At 44.7% G+C, this 23,019-nt stretch overlaps 2 protein-coding genes across 5 annotated transcripts in view; both read right to left on the bottom strand.

Moving 5' to 3' along the window:
- The window catches only part of MARCHF3 (membrane associated ring-CH-type finger 3), an 88,142-nt gene extending 74,552 nt beyond the window's left edge, over positions 1 to 13,590 (bottom strand). The window contains exons 1-2 of the mRNA XM_054054788.1: positions 13,335 to 13,590; positions 1,565 to 1,918 (exon numbers count right to left, since the gene is read on the bottom strand). Coding sequence (XP_053910763.1) covers positions 1,565 to 1,918; positions 13,335 to 13,590 — 610 coding nt within the window. The remainder of the gene's footprint in view (positions 1 to 1,564; positions 1,919 to 13,334) is intronic.
- On the bottom strand, positions 11,613 to 21,477 carry CZH5orf63 (chromosome Z C5orf63 homolog). Of its 4 annotated transcripts, none has more exons than XM_054055098.1 (6): positions 21,379 to 21,477; positions 21,147 to 21,288; positions 18,251 to 18,371; positions 16,344 to 16,511; positions 15,145 to 15,201; positions 11,613 to 14,372 (listed from the first exon to the last, which is right to left on the bottom strand). In XM_054055098.1, exons 3-6 carry the CDS (start codon positions 18,368 to 18,370, stop codon positions 14,193 to 14,195), a joined length of 525 nt encoding a protein of 174 aa, XP_053911073.1. In that variant the 5' UTR covers position 18,371; positions 21,147 to 21,288; positions 21,379 to 21,477; the 3' UTR covers positions 11,613 to 14,192. The 4 variants fall into 4 exon arrangements, with proteins under 4 accessions (XP_053911073.1, XP_053911072.1, XP_053911074.1 ...); XM_054055097.1 differs by having other exon boundaries at positions 21,147 to 21,271; XM_054055099.1 differs by lacking the exons at positions 16,344 to 16,511; positions 21,147 to 21,288 and having other exon boundaries at positions 21,379 to 21,471.
- Positions 21,478 to 23,019: the final 1,542 nt, after the last annotated feature.

Below are 23,019 nucleotides of genomic sequence, written 5' to 3'. Positions count from 1 at the left end.
ATTATCCTCATGTGTTTTAATAAGCATTGAAGTATGTAAAATGTAAATACATAAAATATGTAAAATCATATTTTGATACACTAAAATAGCTCTCATTCCAGTTACAGATATTTGAAGTAGTAGATATTACTCACTTGTTTAAAGCTTAAGCCTGAGAATCCCTAGGCCAACGGAAAAATGCTTAAACTCCTGCCGTGGAGGAAGCCTGTCGTTAATGGCAACTGAAGACCACACACAAGTTATGGGCTTGATACAGAATTTACTTGTGAAATTCTGTGGCCTGCATTAAGCAAGAGGTCAGAACAGACAATAGACAAGGTTCCTTTTGGCTGGCAAATCCGGCAACCAGCTAATCCGTATGTTCCCAAATGAGTCTATTATCTGAGAAAGACTCTAACTACCATTCACGAGTACTCCATCATCTGGAAGTTTCAAAACAGGCACTGTACACCCCAGATACTGTCACAATAGTCACTAGCACAGAAAGACAAGATGCAAGTTTGCTGCTTCATCAGCCCAACAACAACAGACTAAGCCGTTAGCAATTAATTAAAGATCAATGACAGTTCAAGCTCTGAAGGACACATACCCCAGACTATTTATAATTGGCAAATACATTTAGATAAAGCAAGCCATAATCCCACTAATTGTGGTCTGCTGCCACCGTCCACCTCATTTCCCTTCCTTACCTGAGGGTACCATAGGAAGGTTACCTACAGTAGTGCTCTGCTCAGGATCAGCACCATACATCTTCCAACACCGTGCACCTGGCAGCCTAGCCTGAAGCCCATGGTCAGGAGTCATAAGTGAGAGTCTTTCTGCTTATTTCAATGGGCATTGGATGGGCTATAAATAACCTTGCCAAAACCAGACATTTCTAATAGATAAATATTTTCTGCTCTCACTGGTTGCATGACTTTGAAATGGCTGGGTTACTCTGTACAGTCAGCATACCTCCTGCACGTGCTATCAAGAGCAAACATCTGAAGATGAGTCCAACACAAAGTTAACATGAAGTTTAAAAATTTGTTGACATAAAAAGTGAAACTTCTTTGACGTATGTGGGAATTATTACTGAATAGTTTCACAATCCCTTACAGCTGCAAAGAGTTGTGTGAACTTTGGCTATTAAAAGGGAAAGGAGAACAAAAACAAGGCAAAAAGGCATGAAAAACTCTAAGGCTGAGTCTCAGAAATGTCCAGGGTTTGTCACAGCCTCTGCAATAGAAACAAACAGTGTTTCTCATCTTTTTCTTTTGTGGCAGTATAGCTGAGGTTTAATTTTAGCTCTATCATTAGGAAAAAAACTCAACAATTCCAATAATAAATATGTCCAGCTTATAGTGGCTGCTGTAGCCTAAGACTTTCTCAGCCAGAATTCAGAATTCTTCGGGACCCCCCGGGGGTGGGGGGGGATAGCACTTCATCTCCCTACACGCCACGCACCCTCAGAAGCAGGCATTTTTATTTGCCAATACACTTCCTTCAGACTCTCAGCCGTCCTTCCAAAACACAAACCAAAGAAACAACGAAAAAAAAAGCCACGACCAGAAGCCACCAATACCCGAGCGACTCACGCTACCGTGCCTTGGCTTCCTTCCTCCTCCTCCTGCTCGCGGCAAGGCGATGCGTCCTCTCCCTTCAGCTGCCGCCGCTTTCCCTGCGCGGCGGGGACGGTGCCGGAGGTGACCGAGCGAGAAGGCGGGTGCCGCCTCCCCCGAGCGCCGCTGCCACCGCCCCGCTGCCACCCCGCCGCCTCCCCCCGGGGACAGCGGGAGCGGGGGGGAGCGAACAAGCAGAGCGTGGAAGAGCCGTTCATCACGTTCTTGCCACGACGAAGTTAAAACCGCACGATAGCCTTTCATCAGAATTTTGGGAGAAAAGGCTTTTCTGGAGGACTTTTGAACCTGCGATGCTTCTGGTGTCAAAGAATCACAGAATCATAGAATACTTAGGGTTGGAAGGGACCTTGAAGATCATCGAGTTCCATGGGCAGGGACACCTCCCACCAGACCAGGCTGCCCAAGGCCCCATCCAACCTGGCCTTGAACACCTCCAGGGATGGGGCAGCCACAGCTTCCCTGGACAACCTGTGCCAGTGCCTCACCACTCTGATGGCGAAAAAATTCCTCCATATGTCTAGTCTAAACCTGCCGCTCTCCAATTCAAAGCCATTGCCCCAGTCCTATCACTCTGCGACTTTGTGAACAGTCCCTCCCCAGCTTTCCTGTAGCCCTTCAGCTGCTGGAATGTCACTATAAGGTCTCCTTGGAGCCTTCTCTTCTCCAGGCTGAGCAAGCCCAACTCTCTCAGCTTGGCCATGTGTGGGAGGTGCTCCAGCCCTCTGATCATCCCTGTAGCCCTCCTTTGGACCTGTTCCAACACTTCCATATCCTTCCTATGTTGAAGACTCCAGAACTGGACACGGTATTCCAGATGTGGTCTCACAAGAGAGGAACAGAGGGGCAGAATTCCCTTCCTCGACCTGCTGCCCACACTACTTTTGATGCAGCCCAGGACACAGTTGGCCTTCTGGGCTGCAAGCACCCTCTGCCAGCTCATGTCAAGCTACTCAGCAACAAGTATCCCCAAATACTTCTCTGCAGTGCAGCTGTCAATCACATCATCAAATGTGCAAGTCACTGAAATGCAGTTAAAACTATATCCAACATTACAGCTCTAAGTTCCTAAGATAGCAATGAATAACCTAAAGGAAACCTGAAGGACAATATTTTCGTTTGCTTAATTATAGTTCTTCATTTCATGGCCTTTCTCAAGTAAGGACCACCCTCTGGCCACCATACCTCACAGAGAAACTAGTGAACACCTGTCTGTCCTGCTGGTAATCTCAGCATTAGTCCTTAAATATTTCCTTTAAAGGTCTCATATGTGTGTTTTATTTGTACAATAATTGTAGGCGGCCTGATCTAGAAGAACACGTCCCTGCCTATGGCATCTGAATTTTGCAGTGATCCTTTTTTTAGACTCATAGAATATTTTGGGTTGGAGCAGATCTTGAAGATTACCTAGTTTCAACGCCCCAGCCATGGGAAGGGACACTTTCCACTAGGTCAGGTTGCTCAAAGCCTCATGCAACCTGGCCTTAAACACCTCCAGGCATCAGGCTTCCACCGCTTCTCTGGGCAACCTCTTCCAGTGCCTCACCACCCTCACAGTAAAAACTTTCTTTCTGATGTCTAATCTAAATCTCCCCTCTTTCAGCATAAAACTTCTATCCATTGTCCTATCACTATACTCCCTGATAAAGAGCCCCTTCCCATCTTTCCTGTAGGCCTCCTTCAAGTACTGAAAGGCTGCTATAAGTTCTCCCCAGAGCCTTCTCTTCTCTAGGCTAAACAAGCCTTTCAGCCTGTCCTCGTATGGGAAAACCTCCAGTCCTCTGATCACCCTCATGGCCCTCCTCTGGATTCACTCCAGCAGATCCATTTCCTTCCTGGGCTTAGGACTCCCAAGAAGTGAACACAGTAATCCAGGTGAGATGTCATGAGAGTAGAGGGGAAGGTTAACCTCCTTCAACATGCTGGTCACACTTAGAATCATGGAATGTCTTGAGCTGGAAGGGGTCCACAACGATCATTGAGTCCAACTCCTGCATGGGACAACCCCGGCATTCACACCATTTGTCTGAGGGTGTTGTCGAGATGCTTCTTTGATATTGTCAGGCTTGGTGCCATGACTGCTTCTGTGGAGAGCCTGTTCCAGTGCTCCACCACCCTCCGGGTGAAGAACCTTTCTCTAATATCTAACTTAAACCTCCCCGGCACATCTTGCTGCCATTCCTTCACGTTCTACCAGTGGTCACCAGAGAGAGGCAGTAAATTGCGATGATGTCTCCCTTCAGTCTCCTCTTCTCCAGGCTGAATAGACGAAGTGACTTTAGCTGCTCTTCATACAGCTTCCCCTCTAAACTCTTCACCAACTTTGTGGCCTTCTGGGCGCTCTTCAGTAGCTTGATATCCCTTTTATACTCTGGCCCCCAAAACTGCACACAGTACTCAAGGTGAGGCTGCACCTGTAAGGAGTAGGGTGGGACAATCACCTCCCTTGATTGGCTAGCAATGGAGTGCTTGATGCACCCCAGGACACAGTTGGCTCTCTTAGCTGCCAGGACACACTGCTGGCTTGTGTTCAACTTGCCATTGACCTGAATCCCCAGATCCCTTTCCGCACAGCTGCTCTCCAGCCTCTCGCTCCCCAGTCTGTATATATATCCAGGGTTGCCATGACCCAGGGGCAAAATCTGGCACTTGCTCTTCTTAAACTCCATGCATCTTGTAATTGCCCAGCTCCCAAATTTGTCCAGATCCCTCTCCAGGGCCTCCTCTAAGCACCTGTCACCAGCTAAACAGACTACTCTGTGAGAAACAAAATTAATGAGCCTTGTTACCGGTGAATTTGTGTTCTTTATCCCATAAACTTCTTTCCAGTGCACCAGTGTGACTCCTTGGCCTAGTTACCATGGTATGTCTTCTGAATGAGAGATGTTAGATGTCATGGTCAGTACAGAGCTACCCTTCTGCTCCTTGCTTGGGAGCAGTCATTTGACCAAAATGCATGTTCTTTCCCCACTGGGTGACATGGATGGAGAGATTTCTGCCACCTCCCTGGGAGCAGATCTTCAAGAACTGCTTAAACGTAATTGCTGAAAAACACCACCACAACCAACCAAAAACCCCATCTGGATCATTTTGTTGAACTCATCTCTGAGTTAAACATTTCTGGAAAGGCATCAGGGAGGAAGGGGGGAAGGAAAGGAAGAGAATTGGACTGATACAAGATTACGTGGTCCAAAACTCATTTCATTAGGAGACAGGCTTGAAATAGATGGTATATAGTAAAGCCCTGTATTAAAGCCGACAAGTGTTGCATTTCTTCAACAACATATTATCTACATGCATTCCAGTAATGTATGTCACAAGTTGTTCTTCCATTTTCACCTCAGAAGCAGTGGGTGTAGTCGTGTATCATCGTAGTTAAGATTTTTGTGCTTGTGTATCACTGGAGAGGATTTATTTTGTATTCTGTGCACAGAGATCAACTGTATACACTCCAGAAGGCAACATCAAGGAAAAATGCAGAAGGTCTGGAATGCCCTCAGTCCCTGCAGTGCATTCCACAGACAAGACAGACACTGAGAATATTTATCTCCTGCAGGAACTCATTTTACCCTTTGGATATTCTGGGCACATGTCATGTATCACCTGAAGATAAATAAAGACAAAGGACTAGAACTTTATCTGAAATGCTATGAGAGGCAATTGTAAGAGGCAGAGGGTGGTTTTGTTATTGTTACTATGTCTTTTGCCACGGCAGCACAAGTCAGTGTTCAGTTACAGTTCCCTAATTATTGACAATTTCCTACTTGAGTGTATCTCACAGTTCCAGACTTGCCCAGCAAGAATTGAGGTTTGGGTATCCAAGGCCCAGCAGCTTCACAAGAGTGTGGTGGATCGTTCTTGCCAGCAGGATGTGATACAAAGCAGATGTGGTATTGGTACATTATAGATCAAAGCCAACTGTAAAGCACTGCTGTCACCAAGGAAAAAATAACAAGCTGTGGTCTTGCAAACACTTGCTCATGTGGCTTTGTTTACTTCCACATGTTCCTGCACTTGTAGTTAATCTAGATAGCCATGTGATCAAAGATGAATGCATGCACAAGACTGAAACAGAGTTTAATACTTCTAGAATTGGCTAAGTTGAATGTTAATAAGAGACATAAAGAATACGAATGAGACCTATGCTTTACAGAGAAGCATTCTTTAAGAAGCTAGCAGGGTATCTGAGATAATGTTTCACAGGCCAGTTTGGATGGAAACAAACTGTGCTAGGGGTGCTATGCTTAAAGAAGTAAGTCAACCCGTTCTATGTACTGTGTGCAATTTAAAGTCATAAAGAGTCAATGAAGTAGAACATATAAGCAAGTAAACCTGGTGAGTATATGTTATTTATAGTTACTGGAAGAAGACAGGACATTGTATATGTGCTTTTTAATTGGCCAGAAACAGGAGTTCATCTTGTATTCAACCTCTCTTCACATTACAGGGACAGTACATTATGGAGATTTGCACTCCTGTTCACTGTCAAAAGAGTAAAGTGCCAGTTTTCATCGAGTTACCTTTACCTCCACAAATATATGTTCAGCAGGGGCATGTGCCTTCTTGTTTTAAGGTTCTACTTCAACGCATGAGATTAGAGAGATTCATGTGCTGGGAGCCTGCTGTATTAATTATATCAAAAAAGAATTAACCCCCACACACACACTTTTTTTTTTTTACATTCTTTCTTGGTTTTGGAAAATGAAGACGGCAGACCTGCTAGTCATGCTAAGTGACAGAAGACTTGTTCAGTCTCCCCATATGTCAAAAGAAACGGAAAGGAATTAACTACTTGAGGTAAAGTTCTGGTCCCACTGAGATTAATAAATCATTTCACCTACAGGATGACAAATTCACATGACTATTTTAGGACTGATAATGGCAGCGGAATGGAAGATGATACTGAAACATTCTTTGTCTGATCTACTGCTTAGACGATATGAAGTCTTGAATGTTTACATGGGAAGATAACTCACTGAATGCCTTATTACTCCACTGAGCGGAGCTGCTGGCTTCAGAACAGAAGGTAGTTGTCTTCCTGAAGTTTTTACTTCAGTATTTTGTATTCTTCAGAGAAGTAACAGAGAAGCGAATAACATCTTCAGCAACCTTGACAGAACCTAATTTTGCCACAAGAAACCTGCAGTAACACTTAAAGTCCAAGGTAAGCTGCCAGTCTCTTGCTCTTCACCATGTCCTGTGGCCCCTTTCATCCAGAAATGATCACAGTGCAGCTCCTTCTTTGAGCTGTACCACCAGCACTCCATATTGACAAGTTTACACCTCCTATTTTTGCGTCCAAACTGATGGGAATATGGCTTCCTCTCTCTTAAAACAGTAGAACAGTAACATCTTCTCTGATACTGCTGGAAGGTTTTGACAGTACATCCCATGTATTGACTTTGGAAGGACAGGGTGGTGTCTGCAGAGGAGTGGCTGGCAGTTATCTTTATGTATCAGAAAGCATTCACCCTTGATTGCAGGCACATGATCTACAATGACCTGTCTCACACACCTGAATCTGCTATTTGTGTCGATGAGGAAAATAGGATTGAGACATGCACGATACAGGGTTGTGTTTGAGCATAGACTAGAAGAAGAGCCAGAAGGAGCAACAACCCTTTCTCTGCACATTATATACAACCAGCACCCACAGCCAGAACAACTGGAACATCTTATTTCACTGATGAAGTCTACATGCCATAGACAAAAGGTATTATAAAAATCCTGTTATCATTCACTTTAAAAATAAAAGTGGGAAAAAAATCTGGCACTGGCTACAGAAAAAAACCCACAGTCTGAATGAATAAGGAAAAAGAGATTCATCGTATTCTGTATGATTAAGAAATTTGCTTTAATTTCCAGTTTTCAATTCCCCAAACAGACCTTATTAAAAATAAAGCAAAAGACAAATTGCTCTCTGATGATTATTTCAGCCTCTGTCAGTGATGTATATTTGGAAACGAGGCAAGGCCAAATGACCCCTGTCCTCCATAGATTTGAGATAATAATGCTATATTTTAGTAACGTGCTTGAACTATCATTGAAAAGGGCTGTATGTCAGTTTTCTTACAACAAAACCTCACCAAGGAAAAACCTGTGCTGTCTGAAACCATCTCACTTTATAGAAGGAAAGCAAATGGCACTTGCTGATACAGCAGAGGTAATTCTGACCTATTATTTAGCAGTAACTCATGTTATGCTTATAAGTTTGGCTGTAGCATTATTAACTGCAGAAAGTATTGAAATTTTTATCTCTAGGGTCCTGTTCATCTGTCAATGGTGATGAAAACTGTGAAAGCTATGCTGCAACATACAATTCAAGAATCACCTTGCTGTTTCAAGTTTTGCCCTCTTTTTTGTCTCCCTCATGCTGGGGAAGGCATCACAGTCAACATTTTGCTGGGTTTCAGCAAGGTATTTTTTTCAACAATCTTCACAACTTACTCTTCCTTTGCAATGTAAATAGTCTCATCAGGGTAACGCAGCAGGCTCTAAAGGGAAGTAAGGCTACAAAAAATATAAACTCATGACTTAAAGCCAAGAGAAGTGTTTTCCAAAGCAACAGTAGGCTGTTGCTACAGATCAAACAGCTATGGAATTGCTGATGAAAATCCTTCAACAGGTTTTTAAGGAGATGTTTAAACTTTAGTTCTTGCAAATCTAGTAAATCCATCCTGTTTGATGCCACTCTTTCTGCAGAAATGGAAGTTTCTGAAGTCCTACAAATCACAGGGTATATAAAGTTAGATGATATGACTGAACCTACCTAAAGCTCTCTGCTATGAAAAAGGAGCAGCACTCTACCTCCTGAGTACTCTTGGATACTTTCAGACCCTTTCCTGAGTGCACTCGAGTTGCTGAACTGAAAGAAAAATTTAATTTCTCAGACCCCACGGCCCAGAACTTTTTCATCTTGCAGAATACCTCAGAATTAGAATCATAGAATCATAGAAACACTAGGTTGGAAGGGACCCACTGGGTCATCGAATCCAACCATTCCTAACACTCCCTAAACCATGTCCCTCAGGGGCCCAGAACTGAAAACAGTACTCCAGGTGCGGTCTCACCAGTGCTGAGTACAAAGGGAGAATAATCTCCCTGGACCTGCTGGTCACACCGTTTCTGATATAAGCCAAGACGCCATTGGCCTTTTTGGCCACCTGGGCACACTGCTGGCTCATGTTCAGTCAGCTGTCAACCAACACCCCCCAGGTCTTTCTCCTCCAGGCAGCTTTCTAGCCAGACTTCTCCTAGTCTGTAGCACTGCACAGGGTTGTTATGCCCCAAGTGCAGGACCCGGCATTTGGCCTTGTTAAACCTCATGCCATTGGTCTCAGCCCAGCGGTCCAGCCTGTTCAGATCCCTTTGCAGAGCCTCCCCACCCTCCAGCAGATCCATGCTTCCACCCACCTTAGTGTCATCTGCAAACTTGCTAAGGGTGCACTCAATGCCTTCATCCAGGTCATCGATAAAGACATTGAACAGAGCTGGACCCAGTACCGAGCCCTGAGGGACAGCACTTGTAACTGGCCTCCAGCTGGAGTTAACTCCATTTACCACCACTCTCTGGGCCCGGCCATCCAACCAGTTTTCAACCCAGGAGAGTGTGCGCCCATCCAGGCCAGAGGCAGACAGTAACTGAAGCAGAATGCTGTGAGAAACCGTGTCAAAGGCTTTACTGAAGTCCAAGAAGACTACATCCACAGCCTTTCCCTCATCCAGTAGTCGAGTCACTTTGTCATAGAAGGGCATCAGGTTAGTTTGGCAAGATCTGCCTTTCGTAAACCCATGTTGACTGGGCCTGATCACCTGGTTCTCTTGCATGTGCTTCACGATAGCACTCAAGATCACCTGTTCCATGATCTTCCCCAGCACTGAGGTCAGACTGACAGGCCTTGTAGTTCCCTGGGTCCTCCCTGCAACCCTTCTTGTAGATGGGCACATTAGCCAGCTCCAGTCCAGTGGAACTTCCCCAGTCAGCCAGGACCGCTGGAAGATGATGGAAAGGGTTTTGAAAAGCACATCTGCCAGCTCCAATACTCTTGGGTGGATCCCATCTCACCCCATAGACTTGTGGGTGTCTAGCTGGGCAAGCAAGTCTCTAACCACCCCCTCTTGCATCATGGGAGCCTCATTCTGCTCCTCTAACTCCTGGGTTTGTACACAGGGGGAACAACTTCCCTTTCTATTAAAGACTGAGGCAAAGAAGGCATGAAGTACCTCAGCCTTGTCTTCATCCCTTGCCACTCTTGTTCCTTCTGCATCCAATAGGGACTGAATATTCTCCCCAGTCCTTTTTTTCTCATTAAAGTATTTGTAGAAAGATTTTTTATTATCTTTCACAGACTAAGCCAGTGTGATTTCTAGTTGGGCCTTGGCCCTCCTGATTTTTTCCCTGCACAATCTCACTTCCTCCCTGTAGTCCACCCAAGATGCCTGGCCCTTCTTCCAAAGCTCATAGACATTCCCCTTTTTTTGATATCTCTCAAGATCTCCCTACTCAACCAAGATGATTTTTTCCCCCACCGGCTCCTTCTCCGGAGCATGGGGATGGCTTGCTCCTGAGCTGCTAGGATTTCATTTTTGAAGAGCGCCCAGCACTCGTGGGCTCCCTTGCCCTTAAGGACTGTCTCTAATCAGACTTTGTTATCCAGCCTTCTGAACAGTCCAAAATTAGATAGCAAATGATCTGTCAAATGGTGAAGACACTGTAGGATGGGGCCATACAGGAACTACCCACCTTCACCATAGGAAATCAGCTGGCTTCTTATTGAACCATAATCCAAAAGCTAAAGTTCATAATGAATTGTAGTGAATTTCACTTTGGTAAAGCTTTTGACATCATTTCTCACAGTATTCTACTTGCGAACCTTGCTATTACTGGCCTGGCCAGGCACACCCTCTGCTGGGTAAAAAAACTGTCTGCATGGTTGGGCCCAAAGAGTGGTGGTAAAAGGAGTTAAATCTAGCTGGAGGCCAGTTACAGGTGGCATTCCCCAGGGCTCAGTGCCGTGTCCAGTTCTGTTCAATATCTTTATCGATGACCTGGATGAGGGGATTGAGTGTACCCTTAGCAAGTCTGCAGATGACACTAAACTGGGAGGAAGTGTTGATCTGCTGGAGGGTGGAGAGGCTCTGCAAAGGGATCTGAACAGGCTGGATCAATGGGCTGAGGCCAGTGGAATGAAGTTTAACAAGGGCAAGTGCAGAGTCCTGCACTCGGGACACAACAACCCCTGTGCAGAGCTACATGCTTGGGGAAGAGTGGCTATAAAGCTGCCTGGCAGAGAAAGACCTGGAGGTGTTGGTCAACAGCCCGCTGAACATGAGCCAGCAGTGTGCCCAGGTGGCCAAGAAAGCCAGCAGCATCTTGGCTTGTATCAGGAACGATGTGGCCAGCAGTGATTCTCCCTCTGTACTCAGCACTGGTGAGGCCACACCTCGAATACTGTGTTCAGTTTTGGGCCCCTCACTATAAGAAAGACATTGAGGTTCTGGGGCATTTCCAGAGAATAGTGATAAAGCCAGCGAAGGCGCTGGAAAACAAGTCTTATGACGAGTGGTTGAGGGAACTGGGATTGTTTAGCCTGGAGAAGAGGAGGCTGAGGGGAGACCTTATCGCTCTCTACAACTAACCGAAAGAAGGTTGCAGAGAGGTGGGTGTTGGTCTCTTCTCCCAGATGACAGGTGATAGGACAAGAGGGAATGGCCTCAAGCTTCATTAGCGGAAGTTCAGATTGGACATTAGGAAAAATTCCTTCCCCGAAAGGGTTATCAGGCACTGGCAGAGGCTACCCAGGGAGGTGGTTGAGTCAGCATCCCTGGAGGTATTTAAAAGATGGATAGATTAAGTGCTTAGGTAGAAACATGTTTTTGCTGTTCACTGGATTTGCAATGGTGAATTATGCCACACCATCTCTAAGCAGGGTAAAAGACCATGTATAAGAATGGGACATGTTTGGAGTTAATAAATGCTGTTTTCATTACAGATTCGGTTCATTTGGCTCAATTATAATTCACTCTATTTTTTCTTGTGACTGGTAAGTACTAAGGAGCTCAAAGTTTGGTGTGGAGGTTACACCCTAATGGAGACAGAGTAGGACCCAGAACTGCATTTAAACAGTTACTTTGTTACCTATAGTGTTACAATTCTAAGTCAAGAACATAAGCTTAAGTCTAGACCAGTATTAACATCCAATAATAGTTTTGTGAGGGACCACAGACCTATCCGGAGTTCAGCGACAAAGTCTTTATAGATGTGTCCATGAAGTTTGCTGCAGGTGAAGTTTTTGCAGATGCTTCAGTGTTTGGAGGGATTGGATCCACGATGTTATGTTGATGTCACTCCTCTCATCCTCTTATAGCCCATTCTGGAGCGATAACATCTAGGGTATCAGCCCAGCTTCTTATCTTTCTTACCTCTCATCAGTGGCGCTACAGGTAAACGACACAGTGGGTTACTTGCCCTCTTTTCTAGTGTGACCTCCACCAGCGTATAGGGATCCAAAAAACTTCAGGGTCATACATCAAGCCATTTCCAACACACAAACCCCACAGTTTCTGCCCATAAGTCATCTAAGCACAACATACACTGGTTTCTATTCACAAATCTTATTAATACTTCTGCTCTCAGGATCACCTCCGATTCTTTGTTCTGTGGCTATGGTGTAAATCTGCTATATGTGAATAATTGCTTTGATATGTGCAAGGGAGTGACTGGGGGCCAGTTTGATCATCCCGATAGGTTAACAAGTGGTGGAGACATAACGGCTTGTTTATTCTCCTCAGCTCATCAAGCGTATAAGCCTTACTGCACACATGGGCTTTGATGTGGCTGCTGATGTGGAGTGGCCACCAGACGTTCATCTTGCCCCCCTCCACCCTGTGACTCGGCAAAGCAGTAGCCCTCTTCAGGAGGGAGTAATATGTCAATAAAATAGACTTAAGTACAACATATGTTCCTCCCATTAAAAGAAAAATTATTCAGTGTTCATGTGTTAGTAGCAGCTGTATCAAATTGTGATGATTGTTCTATAGATACAACTCTCCTTCAGGGAGAGTGTGCTGTCTTTAGTCTATTGTCTTTTTCACTTACAGTAAATGCTCTCTTCATTTTAAACGAGCACTTTGGATGGACTCCTAGACTTCTTCAAGGAAGTCTCATACAGACCTACAGCTTACCCATACCTACAATCTTGAAACACTGTGGTAGTTTGACACTGGCTGGACACCAGGTGCCCACCTATGCATTCTATAGCCACTCTATCACCTCCCTCCTCAGCTTGGACAGGGGAAAGAAAATACAAAGAAGGACTCATGGGTCCAGATAAGGACAGGGAGAGATCATTCAGCAATTATCATGGCAGGCAAAACAGACTCAGTTTGGAGATATTAATTACCGATCAAATCAGAGTAGGATGAGAAATAAAACCAAAGTTCAATAACACCTTCCCTCCACCCCCACTTCTTCTCAGTCTTAACTTTACTCCCAATTTTCTCTACCTACCCCCTCCAGTAGCACAAGGGAAAGGGGAATAGAGGTTGTGGTCAGTTCATTACACCTTGTTTCTCCTATTCCTTCCACCTCAGAGGCAGGACTGCTCACATTCTTCCCCTGCTTCAGTGTGGGTTTCCTCCCATGGGAAAGATCTTCCTCCAATGTGAATGCTTCCGAACACTACAGTTCTTCACAGACTGTCCAAGTGCGGGTACCTTCCATGGGGTACAGTCCTTCAGGACTGGACTGCTCCAGTGTGGGTCCCCCACAGGGTTGCAAGTCCTGCCAGCAAAGCTGCTCTGCATGGGCTTCTCTCTCTCCACACCCTTTCCAGGATGGGCTTCCCATGGGGTCACAGTCTCCTTTAGACACATCCACCTGCTCTGGTGTGGGGGCCTCCACAAACTGCACGTGGTTACCTGTTCCACCATTAACTCCCACGAGCTGCAAAGGGACAGCCTGCTTCACCATGGTCTTTACCACAGGCTTCAGGGTATATCTGCTCCGGTGCCTGGGGCACATCCTTACCGTCCTCCTTCACTGACCTTGGAGTCTGCAGACTTATTTCTCTCACGTATTCCTACTCCTCCCTCCAGCTGCCATTACACAGGTAATATTCTTCAATATCCAATATGTTTTCAGAGAGGTGCTGCCACCATTGCTGAATGCCTCAGCCTTGGCCAGTGGCGGGTCCTGCTTGGAGCCAGCTGACATTGGCTCTTTCAGCCACAGTGGAAGCCTCTAGCAGCTTCTCACAGAAGCTGCCCCTGTAGCCCCCAGGCTACCAAAACCTTGCCATTCAAATGCCATACAAACACTTAATCTGATCCTATGGAGCAGCATTTACTTTGCCAGTGAAAAGGACAGCAGCAAACTAATGGTACAGAAAAGGTTGCTACTGATGCATCTGGGCTGGATGATCAAAACAAAACCGAATACAAGTCCCTCAACTGTTATAGGTCACTGGTACCATACGTTCTAAGAAACCTGATGCCAGATAATGAATACTGATTTTTCACACAATTTAAGTTGCATAGTCTTTTCAGAACCACACCAAAGCAGCTGCATTTTCTTCACTGGTTTTCATCATTTTGCAACTCCATCTTCATAAGCTGGTCCTCAAACTTTTGAATGTCTACTCGATGCTTCATTAGGAACTTCCCATTTAAATGAAAAACAGGTATGTCATATTTGTATTTATCACACCACACTGAGTTCTCTGAAAGGGTAATATCCACCTCCTGCAAAATAAACTGTGACAGAAAAGAAATATGTTAGTACCTATTGGACACTGAAAAACAATACCTGCTTGTCTTTCGATCAATGTATTTTCCAGAAATGCAGAGCTGCTTTCTTGGTGCTTTTGGATTTATTCTTTCATGTTTCAGACAACTGCCCATTTTGTGGATAAAAAAATGTATGTAGCCAGAATCTCTGTCTCTGTGTCTGCAAAGGACTCTCTCCCTAATCCACGACAATATTCTTGATCCTCTGTGCAGAACCACTGTCCTACGAGCATGAGCCACAAGTATGTAGCTGGCAATACAACGGCTGCCTGTTAGGCTATGTGCAACACCTCTTAATGCTTCTATTAACAGTTACTTCCTTCTAGGAGATAAAACCCGGTTGAAGAATATGAAAAACTGCAATCACACACAGTTCAAATAGTTGAAGCCCCACTTACTAATACCCTTCCCAAATGCTATCATTACTTGCCTCATAAAAGTTGCAAACTCCTCTGTCAGACGAGGCAACAGTATTTAGAAAAGCAGGGATTTAAAAAACTATTGCAGCAAAGTGTTTATTAGTTTAGTTTGCCAATCCTTATTTGAATAGCATTGTCAGAAAATGCTTTTGGATAATGAGTTTTATGGAAATTGGTGCTGAAATTGCCCTGAAGAGGTCACCCACGAAAGAAACGTAAACAAATCCAGGCAATGATTAACTGTTCTTTCCATATAGAAAAGAATCCTGATTAACTGTTCTTTCTATATAGAAAATCTATGTAACACTGCAAGACATTACCCTTCCCTTATATGGCTCGAGCGCTTCTTTTGCTTCATCACATAGAGGGCACGGTTTCTAGAAGAAAACATTCAGACCAAATTAAAGCATACAGTAAAACACGTACTCCCTCTTTTGGTCAGCAGGAATGAATACACAAAGCATTGCCATCACCAGCTGAAAACAACTGTGGGTACCACTCTCGACAGAAAAATTTCCCTCTATAGAAGGGGAATAAGGAAGTCATATGACTAATTTCCAATCTGTTTCAGATTTGAGTCACTTGGGTCAGTTAAAATAGCAAAAGAAGATGATTTAAGGTAACCTGTCTGACTATGCCTGAAAGGAATTAAGCACGATCCTCCGACCTGCAAATCCAGGACAGTAACCTTCAACAGGGAGAACTGGCACACAGTCACAGTGTTTCAGTCTGTGATAGGGTCAAAGAAAACCTCTCATTTTTGAAAACTCCCTAGTCTTCCACTACAGTTACACAGCTGACTTCTGCTGATTGTGCATTACGATCATTACAGCAGTGCATACCTGAACGTGACTCACACGAACACATGTTGCTTCAGTGTTTGTAATGGCAGAATTTCACCTATAATTCACATAGCAGAGTATACAGTGGTGAAGATGATGGTTCTGTTCCTCTGACACAAAATGCCTCCTCTCCCTTCCACTTTAAAACTTTCTAGGTCTTGTTTAAACACGGAATTATTCTGAAACAGCAGCTTCCTATCTCCTGTGTGTGAATTAATTTGGATTAAATTCACAAATAATCTAAATTGTCCTTTCCACACAGACAAATCCTAATGCTCTGAAAAGCTATGCAAGATGCTAAAGATCAACAGCGCTATGTTCTTGCTAGTTCTTGTCGCTTTTGGAGAGCCTGATACATAGATATTGGTGACTGAAAGGAATGTCCCAGAATCCTGCACCTCAGTTTTGTAACATGCCAGCCTCCTTGCAGTTCAAATAGGACACCTTCAGTTCCCCTAGGCTTGTGGAAAGCTGTAACATGTTTTCTGGGTACTCAGCCTCATGAGCCAGAAGACAGTGCGAGACAGCAGAACAAAGCTCTTGTGATGCATGAGGAAATGGTTACAGACCTGCTTTGCCAATTAGGCATTCGTAAGTCTATTTGGCCAGATGGGATCCACCCAAGGGTATTAAGGAAGCTGACAGAAGTACTTGCCAAACTCCTTTCCATCACCTACCAGCAGTCCTGGCTGACTGGGGAAGTTCCACTTGACTGGAGCCTGGCAGACGTTACAACCATTTACAAGAAGAGCTGGAGGGAGGATCCAGGAAACAGTTGAAGTCAAGTCAGCATAACCTTGGTGCTGAGAAGTGCTTTGCATTTCTAGTTGTTCTCCTCTTGGAGGCTACATAAACCATAAAAATGCAGCATAGTCCACCATATGCCATCCTATCTAAAAGTGCATAAGACCTGTGGCTCTTGATGACAACAGAGGCTCTTGATGACAATTCATGGAATGAATTCTGCACAACAGTGCACTTCACAATGACTTGATGATTTTAGAAGTCTTTTCCAACCTCAATAATTCTGTGATGGTTCTGTGATTCCTGTGCATCACAACTAAATAAGTATGCTTGTGTTCTCTAAATATGCTTAAGAATCCTGTCTGCTCAGGCCACAGACAAACCTTTGCCTGCATTTAATTCCTGCTAGTGTTACACAGACAATAAAACAAGAAGAGTATAAAGCACAATCTACTTTTTCTTCATGAGCTAGCAACACTAACTGGATATATTTTCAGTCTCACAGACAGTGTTGGAATTAAACATCAGTACTTTGAAAAGCCTACTTGGGCTGTTGAATCTTGTCCTGGGCAGATTGTGAATCAAAAACTCATCTTTGTTCTCCATTTCCGCAATGGAACACTGGCAGCAAGAGAACAATTTTCAACTAGTAAATGGGCTGTAGTGTTACTGAGACACAACTACCTTGAAATATTAATTTGTTGGTTGTAGCCACCTGCTTGCTACAATGAGACTGTGCTGCGAAGCCTGGCATAAAAGATACCCTTGAAATAAAATGCCCAACACTACCCAAATTTGAAGGGACAAAAAGCGTTGGCCAAGCCATGTCATCTGGGACTCATGGATATCAAAGCTGATAAGTTTCATTGATGACATATACAGCAAGTTTGCATGTACCCTCACCAAGTTTGCAGATGACACCAAGCTGAGTGGTGTGCTTGTCATGCCAGAAGGATGGGATGCTATCCAGAGGCACCCGGACAAGCTAGAGAAGTGCGCCTGTGTGACCCTCATGAGGTTCAACAAGTGCAAGGTCCTACTCCTGGGCTGGGGCAATCCATGGTTTCAATAGAGGCTGGGGCATGATGTGATTGAGAGCAGGCATGCCGAGAAAGACATGGAGGTGCTCGCTGCTGAGAAGCTTGATATAAGCCATCAATGTGTGCTTGCAGCCCAGAAGGCCAATCACATTCTGGGCTGCACCAATAGGTGCTGCACCAATGGCCAGCAGCTTGAGGGAAGTGATTCTCCTGCTTTGCTCCTCTCACATAAGACCCCAACTGGAGTGCTGTGTCCAGTTCTGGAATACCCCACATAAGAAGGATATGTAACTGTTGGAATGGGTCCAGAGGAGGGCTACAAAGATAATCAGAGGGCTGGAGCACCTTCCCTACAAGGACAGGCTAAGAGAGTTGGGCTTGTTCAGCCTGGAGAAGGCTCCAAGGAGACCTTATAGTGACCTTCTAGTTCCTGAAGGGGGCCTAAAAGAAAGCTAGGGAGGGACTTTTTACAAGGGCATGTAGGGATAGGATGAGAGGGAACAGCTTTAAACTGGAAGAGCAAACATTTAGACTAGACATTATGCAGAAATTCTTCACGATGAGGGTGGTGAGGCACTGGCACGGGTTGCCCAGGGAAGCTGTGGCTGCCCCATCCCTGGAACTGTTCAAGGCCAGGTTGGATGGGGCCTTGAGCAGCCTGCTCTGGTGGAATGTGTTTCTACCCATGACAGGGTGGTTGGAACTAGATGATCTTTAAGGTCCCTTCCAATCCAAACCATTCCATGATTCTATGATAAATACGCAGTCTTGCCTAGCTTTATTCCACAAACAACGTCTACCTTGGTGAATAAAGTCAACACTGGCTTATTTGCGCTGGCTGAAGAGAGTCGTCTCCCCAGTGGACTGGATGAATATCTTGCTAGTTGCGGTGTTCTGCTCAGAAAACTAAGCAGTGTCATCCTGTTAAGGTAAAAGTAAAATGCTTAGTTATTTTATGGCAAGTTATAATCTCATGAAATTTCATGTTAGGACAAATGCGATACTTCAATTGCAGTTTTAAAATGCACACAATGAAACGTTTCCCAGGATTTTTATATTCACAGCATTAACACATTAATCAGAAAAATGGTTTGCTATGCAGCAGGCCACAAACATTGCATAACTCAAAAAAGGTAGTCCCAGTTTAAAAGAAAACCTATGTTTTCTTGCCAAAATGCCTGTTTTAAATTCCCTAACACAAATGCTGACATAAATGCATTACCTTGTTCCAACCTCATAGATGCCAGTAGGAATTACATGATATTAACAAAATGAAAAGTGCTGTGCTCTGTATCTCAGTAATCTTGCTGCAGTACCTGACATATTCTACTTACTCAAAATTATTCCATCAGAAACTGAATCTGTACCTAACCAGAATATTAATATGTTTTCTGCAGTGAATAAAAAGCTGCAGCCAAGATGGTTTAACTTGGTGATAATAAAAGCATGCACATTACCCTCAGTCTTTACCAAAACAGCCAATTAATTTATGAAAGACATTGATAGTTTGATTTTTCCTTTGAGACAGTTTAAGCAAATTTATTTTTGTTGAAGGATGCCATATTGGAGTCTCACATATTCATAATAACACTAATAACAACAGTGCCTCCTCCAAATTTGTGTCTTAATGGGACCTTCATTTTAGGACTGAAAAGCAGAAAACAGAAGTAAAAGGGAGTCTGCATGGAGACTATTGGCAGATGTGATACTTGACATCAGAATTTACATTGGGAAAATCAAGTCCCTTTTACATAAAGCGAAATTGCTTCTATTCAGCTTCTGTTCAGGCATGACTTACCCGTAGTTCTACTAACTAGAGCTAACCACACAATGTAACTGCACAAGTTTAAATGGCCTAAGTGCGAGCAGGACTGCATTAGGATAAGCATGTTCTAGGATATTCAGTAACTGAACAGAGGAATTCAGTGAATCTCTCAGTACTAAGACTACACGGTTTTGTTTTGAGAGACAGTTTAGCCAGCATAACCACTAACGAAGAACAAAACATTGCACTGGACTCAGAACTTTAACTGATGTGTTTCTAAGCAATGACCATAAGAAAAACCAAATGTGTGACATGACACAGCTCCATTAGTCTTACTGCACTGGCAGACAAGTTTTTCCCAGAAGTCCTTTGTAAGTGTAACTTGCCATGTTTCCAGAATAAGTTTCATCAGACCAAATACAAAGAAAAGGTACTACCCTTTGAAATCTATAGCCTGAGTTACCAAATTGTAGATGCTAGGAAAGAATAATTTTTTTCTCTTTGACCATGTAAAAATAAAGTTGCCCAAAATGAAGTATTTTGCAACGAACAGGCTTTGGGTTTACTGTTAGAGTGGGACAGAAGGGGTTCTCTATATATCAGACTTGACAGCAGTAAGAGTGCTGTCACTGCAAAGTTGCAGGTGACTGGCACAGCACACATTGCCATTGGTCATAGTCCTTGGCAGCTACTACATTTTTTTTTACTTGGCCAGTTGGAAATCTGTATGTCTAGGATTTTACATCATAAATACAAAAATAAGCTTGAAATCATCCAGAAAAAATGTGAATCCAGATGACAGTAAATAGGCTCAGTCATACTTAGAAATTTTTATGTTCACAGTAAATAGATGTTCAGAATGGATTTGTTATTGACATAAAAAAATGTAGCATGTTGGTCTGCTCACATGCAAGGTAAAAATGCCAGAACAATCATTCACATTCTGGCAAATTTTTAAATGAATGCTTTTGTAGCCAGCTTACCAAGCCAAATTATGTCCCCATAAAACAAGTAAAATTGTCCTAACTGTTCTGTGAAGAACGAATAATGCACAGATTTCTATGTATATTATTCCCCCATATATACACATATGTGTATAAAATGCCTGTGTTTCTACCTCTTTATACTCTCTTTTCTCACTCCTCCACCCTCTGCTATATGTGAGTGCAGCAGACATCGCCTACCAAAACATCAACTGAAGGGGAATGAATAAGACAATATCATATAATCATGGAATAGTTTGGGTTGGAAAGGACATTAAAGATCATCCAGTTCCAACTCCCCTGCCATGGGCAGGGACATCTTCCACTAGATCAGGCTGCCCAAGGCTCCATCCAACCTGGCCTTGAACACCTCCAGGGATGGAGCAGCCACAACTTCCCTGGGCACCCTGTGCCAGTGCCTCACCACTCTCATCATGAAGAATTTCTGCCTAATGTCTAATCTAAATCATTCCCCTTCCAATTTAAAGCCATTACCCCTCATCCTATCCCTATATGCCCTTGTAAACAGTCCCTCCCCAGCCTTCTTTTATGCACCCTTCAGCTACTAGAAGGTTGCTATGAGGTCTCCTTGGAGTCTTCTCTTCTCCAGGCTGAACAAGCCCAACTCTCTCAGCCTGTCCTCGTATAGGATCAGCCCTCTGATCATCCTTGTAGCCCTCCTCTACACCTGTTCCAACAGCTCCACACCCTTCTTACATTGACACTTAAAAGCCCAGTCTTAGCCTACGCTGTATTTTGCAAACACAAACTGGACTAATTTCCTGTTGACAGAATTTTCATCACCTAATAAATCCTCATTTGCTGGAAAAACAAAATGTGACATTAAAAACCACCATTTGTTAGATGAGAAAATGGCCTGTATAAAGTTTATCTTATCGTCGATCAGGGCGAGACTAACACGAGTGATTTCTTGCCCCGACTAGATACCTTCTAACGATGCTGTGTCTTCTTACAGAATCCCAGCTTCAAGTCACAGCAACGCTCCTGCTCTTCGCGGTTCTGAGCGTCTGACTTGCGTTTGTCCGATCTACTTCCTTATTCCGTAACGCCCACTACAGACACGGAAAGTCTGAAAGACATGTGACACACAAAAACGAGACGCAGAGCGCCGCCCAGGCCCGAACAGAGCCGCCTCGCCCGGAACCCTGAACACACCCACCTCGCCGCGGCTGCCCGTCGCCTCCCCGCGGGCTCCAGGCGGCTCCGAGTGGCGGCCTGACCGGGAAGGACGCAAGGCCTCGGGGGGATCGCCCTGGCGATCCAATAGCCCCGCCCCTTTCGGAAGCAGTGCCCACCTCCGCCCGCCCCGCACCACCGCGGGCCCCGCCCCATCCAATAGCCCCGCCCCTTTCGGAAGCAGTGCCCACCTCCGCCCGCCCCGCACCACCGCGGGCCCCGCCCCATCCAATAGCCCCGCCCCTTTCGGAAGCAGTGCCCACCTCCGCCCGCCCCGCACCACCGCGGGGCTTCGGCTGCGGGAGGAGGTTTAGCGGTGGAGCTGCAGCCGCGGTGGTTGCTGTCTGGATTGATTAGCTACAGCGGCTGCTGCGGGGCTCGTCGGCCGGCTCCTGCGGGTGTCGTCCCGGCCGGAGCAGCCCCTGCCGCCGGAGCTGCCTGGCTCTGCAGCACCCGGGGTTCAGCCCCTTTCTGTGTTCTCTGCTGGAGAGTCTGTGGTTTGCAGCCTCGACTCCGCGCCGCTCCCTGCGCTCTGTTGTGTGTTAAAAAGCAACCTCCTCTTCTGCTCCCGCATCCCGGCTGGATACACAGGACCTAGAATTCGGTCACCCAGTCAGGCTGGCAAAGGAATGCCTCTAAATATAATGGACATCACCACTGGCTTCTTTGTTATTAGACCATATCATTAAAGCAGTGAGGAAAGAAATGAATTGTTATAAATTGCTAACCTATTAGGTATTTGACTCGATGATCTAAGAGTTCTTTTCCAACCTAGCGGTTCTATGATTCTATAATTCTATGAATATTATAGATTTGGGCATTTTAGTACTAAAATATGGGATTAGTTTGAATAACAACATTTAGCTCGCCTGCGCCTGGATACTTATGTTTAACTAAGGACTTTTAACAAGGCTGTGGTTAGAAAGAATGGGGGAGAAAGTGACTTTATCTAGTTAAGCCAGATAACAAGGGCTAGCACAATGATAGGACTAGACATAAGGAAGAATTTCTTCACCGTGAGAGTGGTGAGGCACTGGCACAGGTTGCCCAGGGAGGTTGTGGATGCCCCATCCTTGGAAGTGTTCAAGGCCAGGTTGAATGGGCCCTTGGGCAGCCTGATCTAGTGGGAGATGTCCCTGCCCATGGCAGGGGGGTTGGAACTCGATGATCTTTAAGGTCCCTTCCAACCCAAACCATTCTATGATTCTACGATACAGGAAGAAGAGCCAGCTAGGACCAGATGCAGCCTTGAAGAGGTGCCCAAAGAGTCTAAGAGCATGTGCAAGAAGGAGAGTTAAAAAGTTCAACTGAGGAAGATTTATGGCGTTCATCCAGAGACTCCTGAAGAAGACAGCCAGAGGGCAGAGCACGTGCACCAAGAGGAGGAAACTTATGTAAATACATTCCAGGAACTGATTATAATAGACACACCTGTTCCAGGAAAAGCGATGAAAAATTATGCTTTATCTGTATACAGCCTTTGTGAATTGTACTGCAAGTGGTACGCACATTAGGTGGCGTGATCCCCTGCATGCCTGCCATTGCATTGGAAAATACCTTACTTAATAAGCAAATTGGCGTTGATTATTGAGTATGGCTTTTCACAGCATCAGCAGGAAGGGTC

Source organism: Cuculus canorus, chromosome Z (assembly GCF_017976375.1).
Source record: "Cuculus canorus isolate bCucCan1 chromosome Z, bCucCan1.pri, whole genome shotgun sequence".
NCBI lineage: Eukaryota > Metazoa > Chordata > Aves > Cuculiformes > Cuculidae > Cuculus > Cuculus canorus.
The sequence above is the reverse complement of the archived record's forward strand: the minus strand, read 5'-3'. Positions and strand labels throughout refer to the sequence as shown.

Excerpts from the sequence above, each read along its gene's own strand:
- CZH5orf63 (XM_054055098.1), bottom strand. The coding sequence starts at position 18,370 with ATGACACTGCTTAGTTTTCTGAGCAGAACACCGCAACTAGCAAGATAT. Across the intron at positions 16,512-18,250 it reads TGTTGACTTTATTCACCAAG|CCTCCAAGAGGAGAACAACT; the intron begins GTAGACGTTGTT and ends TGGTTTATGTAG. Across the intron at positions 14,373-15,144 it reads TCGAGCCATATAAGGGAAGG|TTTATTTTGCAGGAGGTGGA; the intron begins GTAATGTCTTGC and ends TTTCTGTCACAG.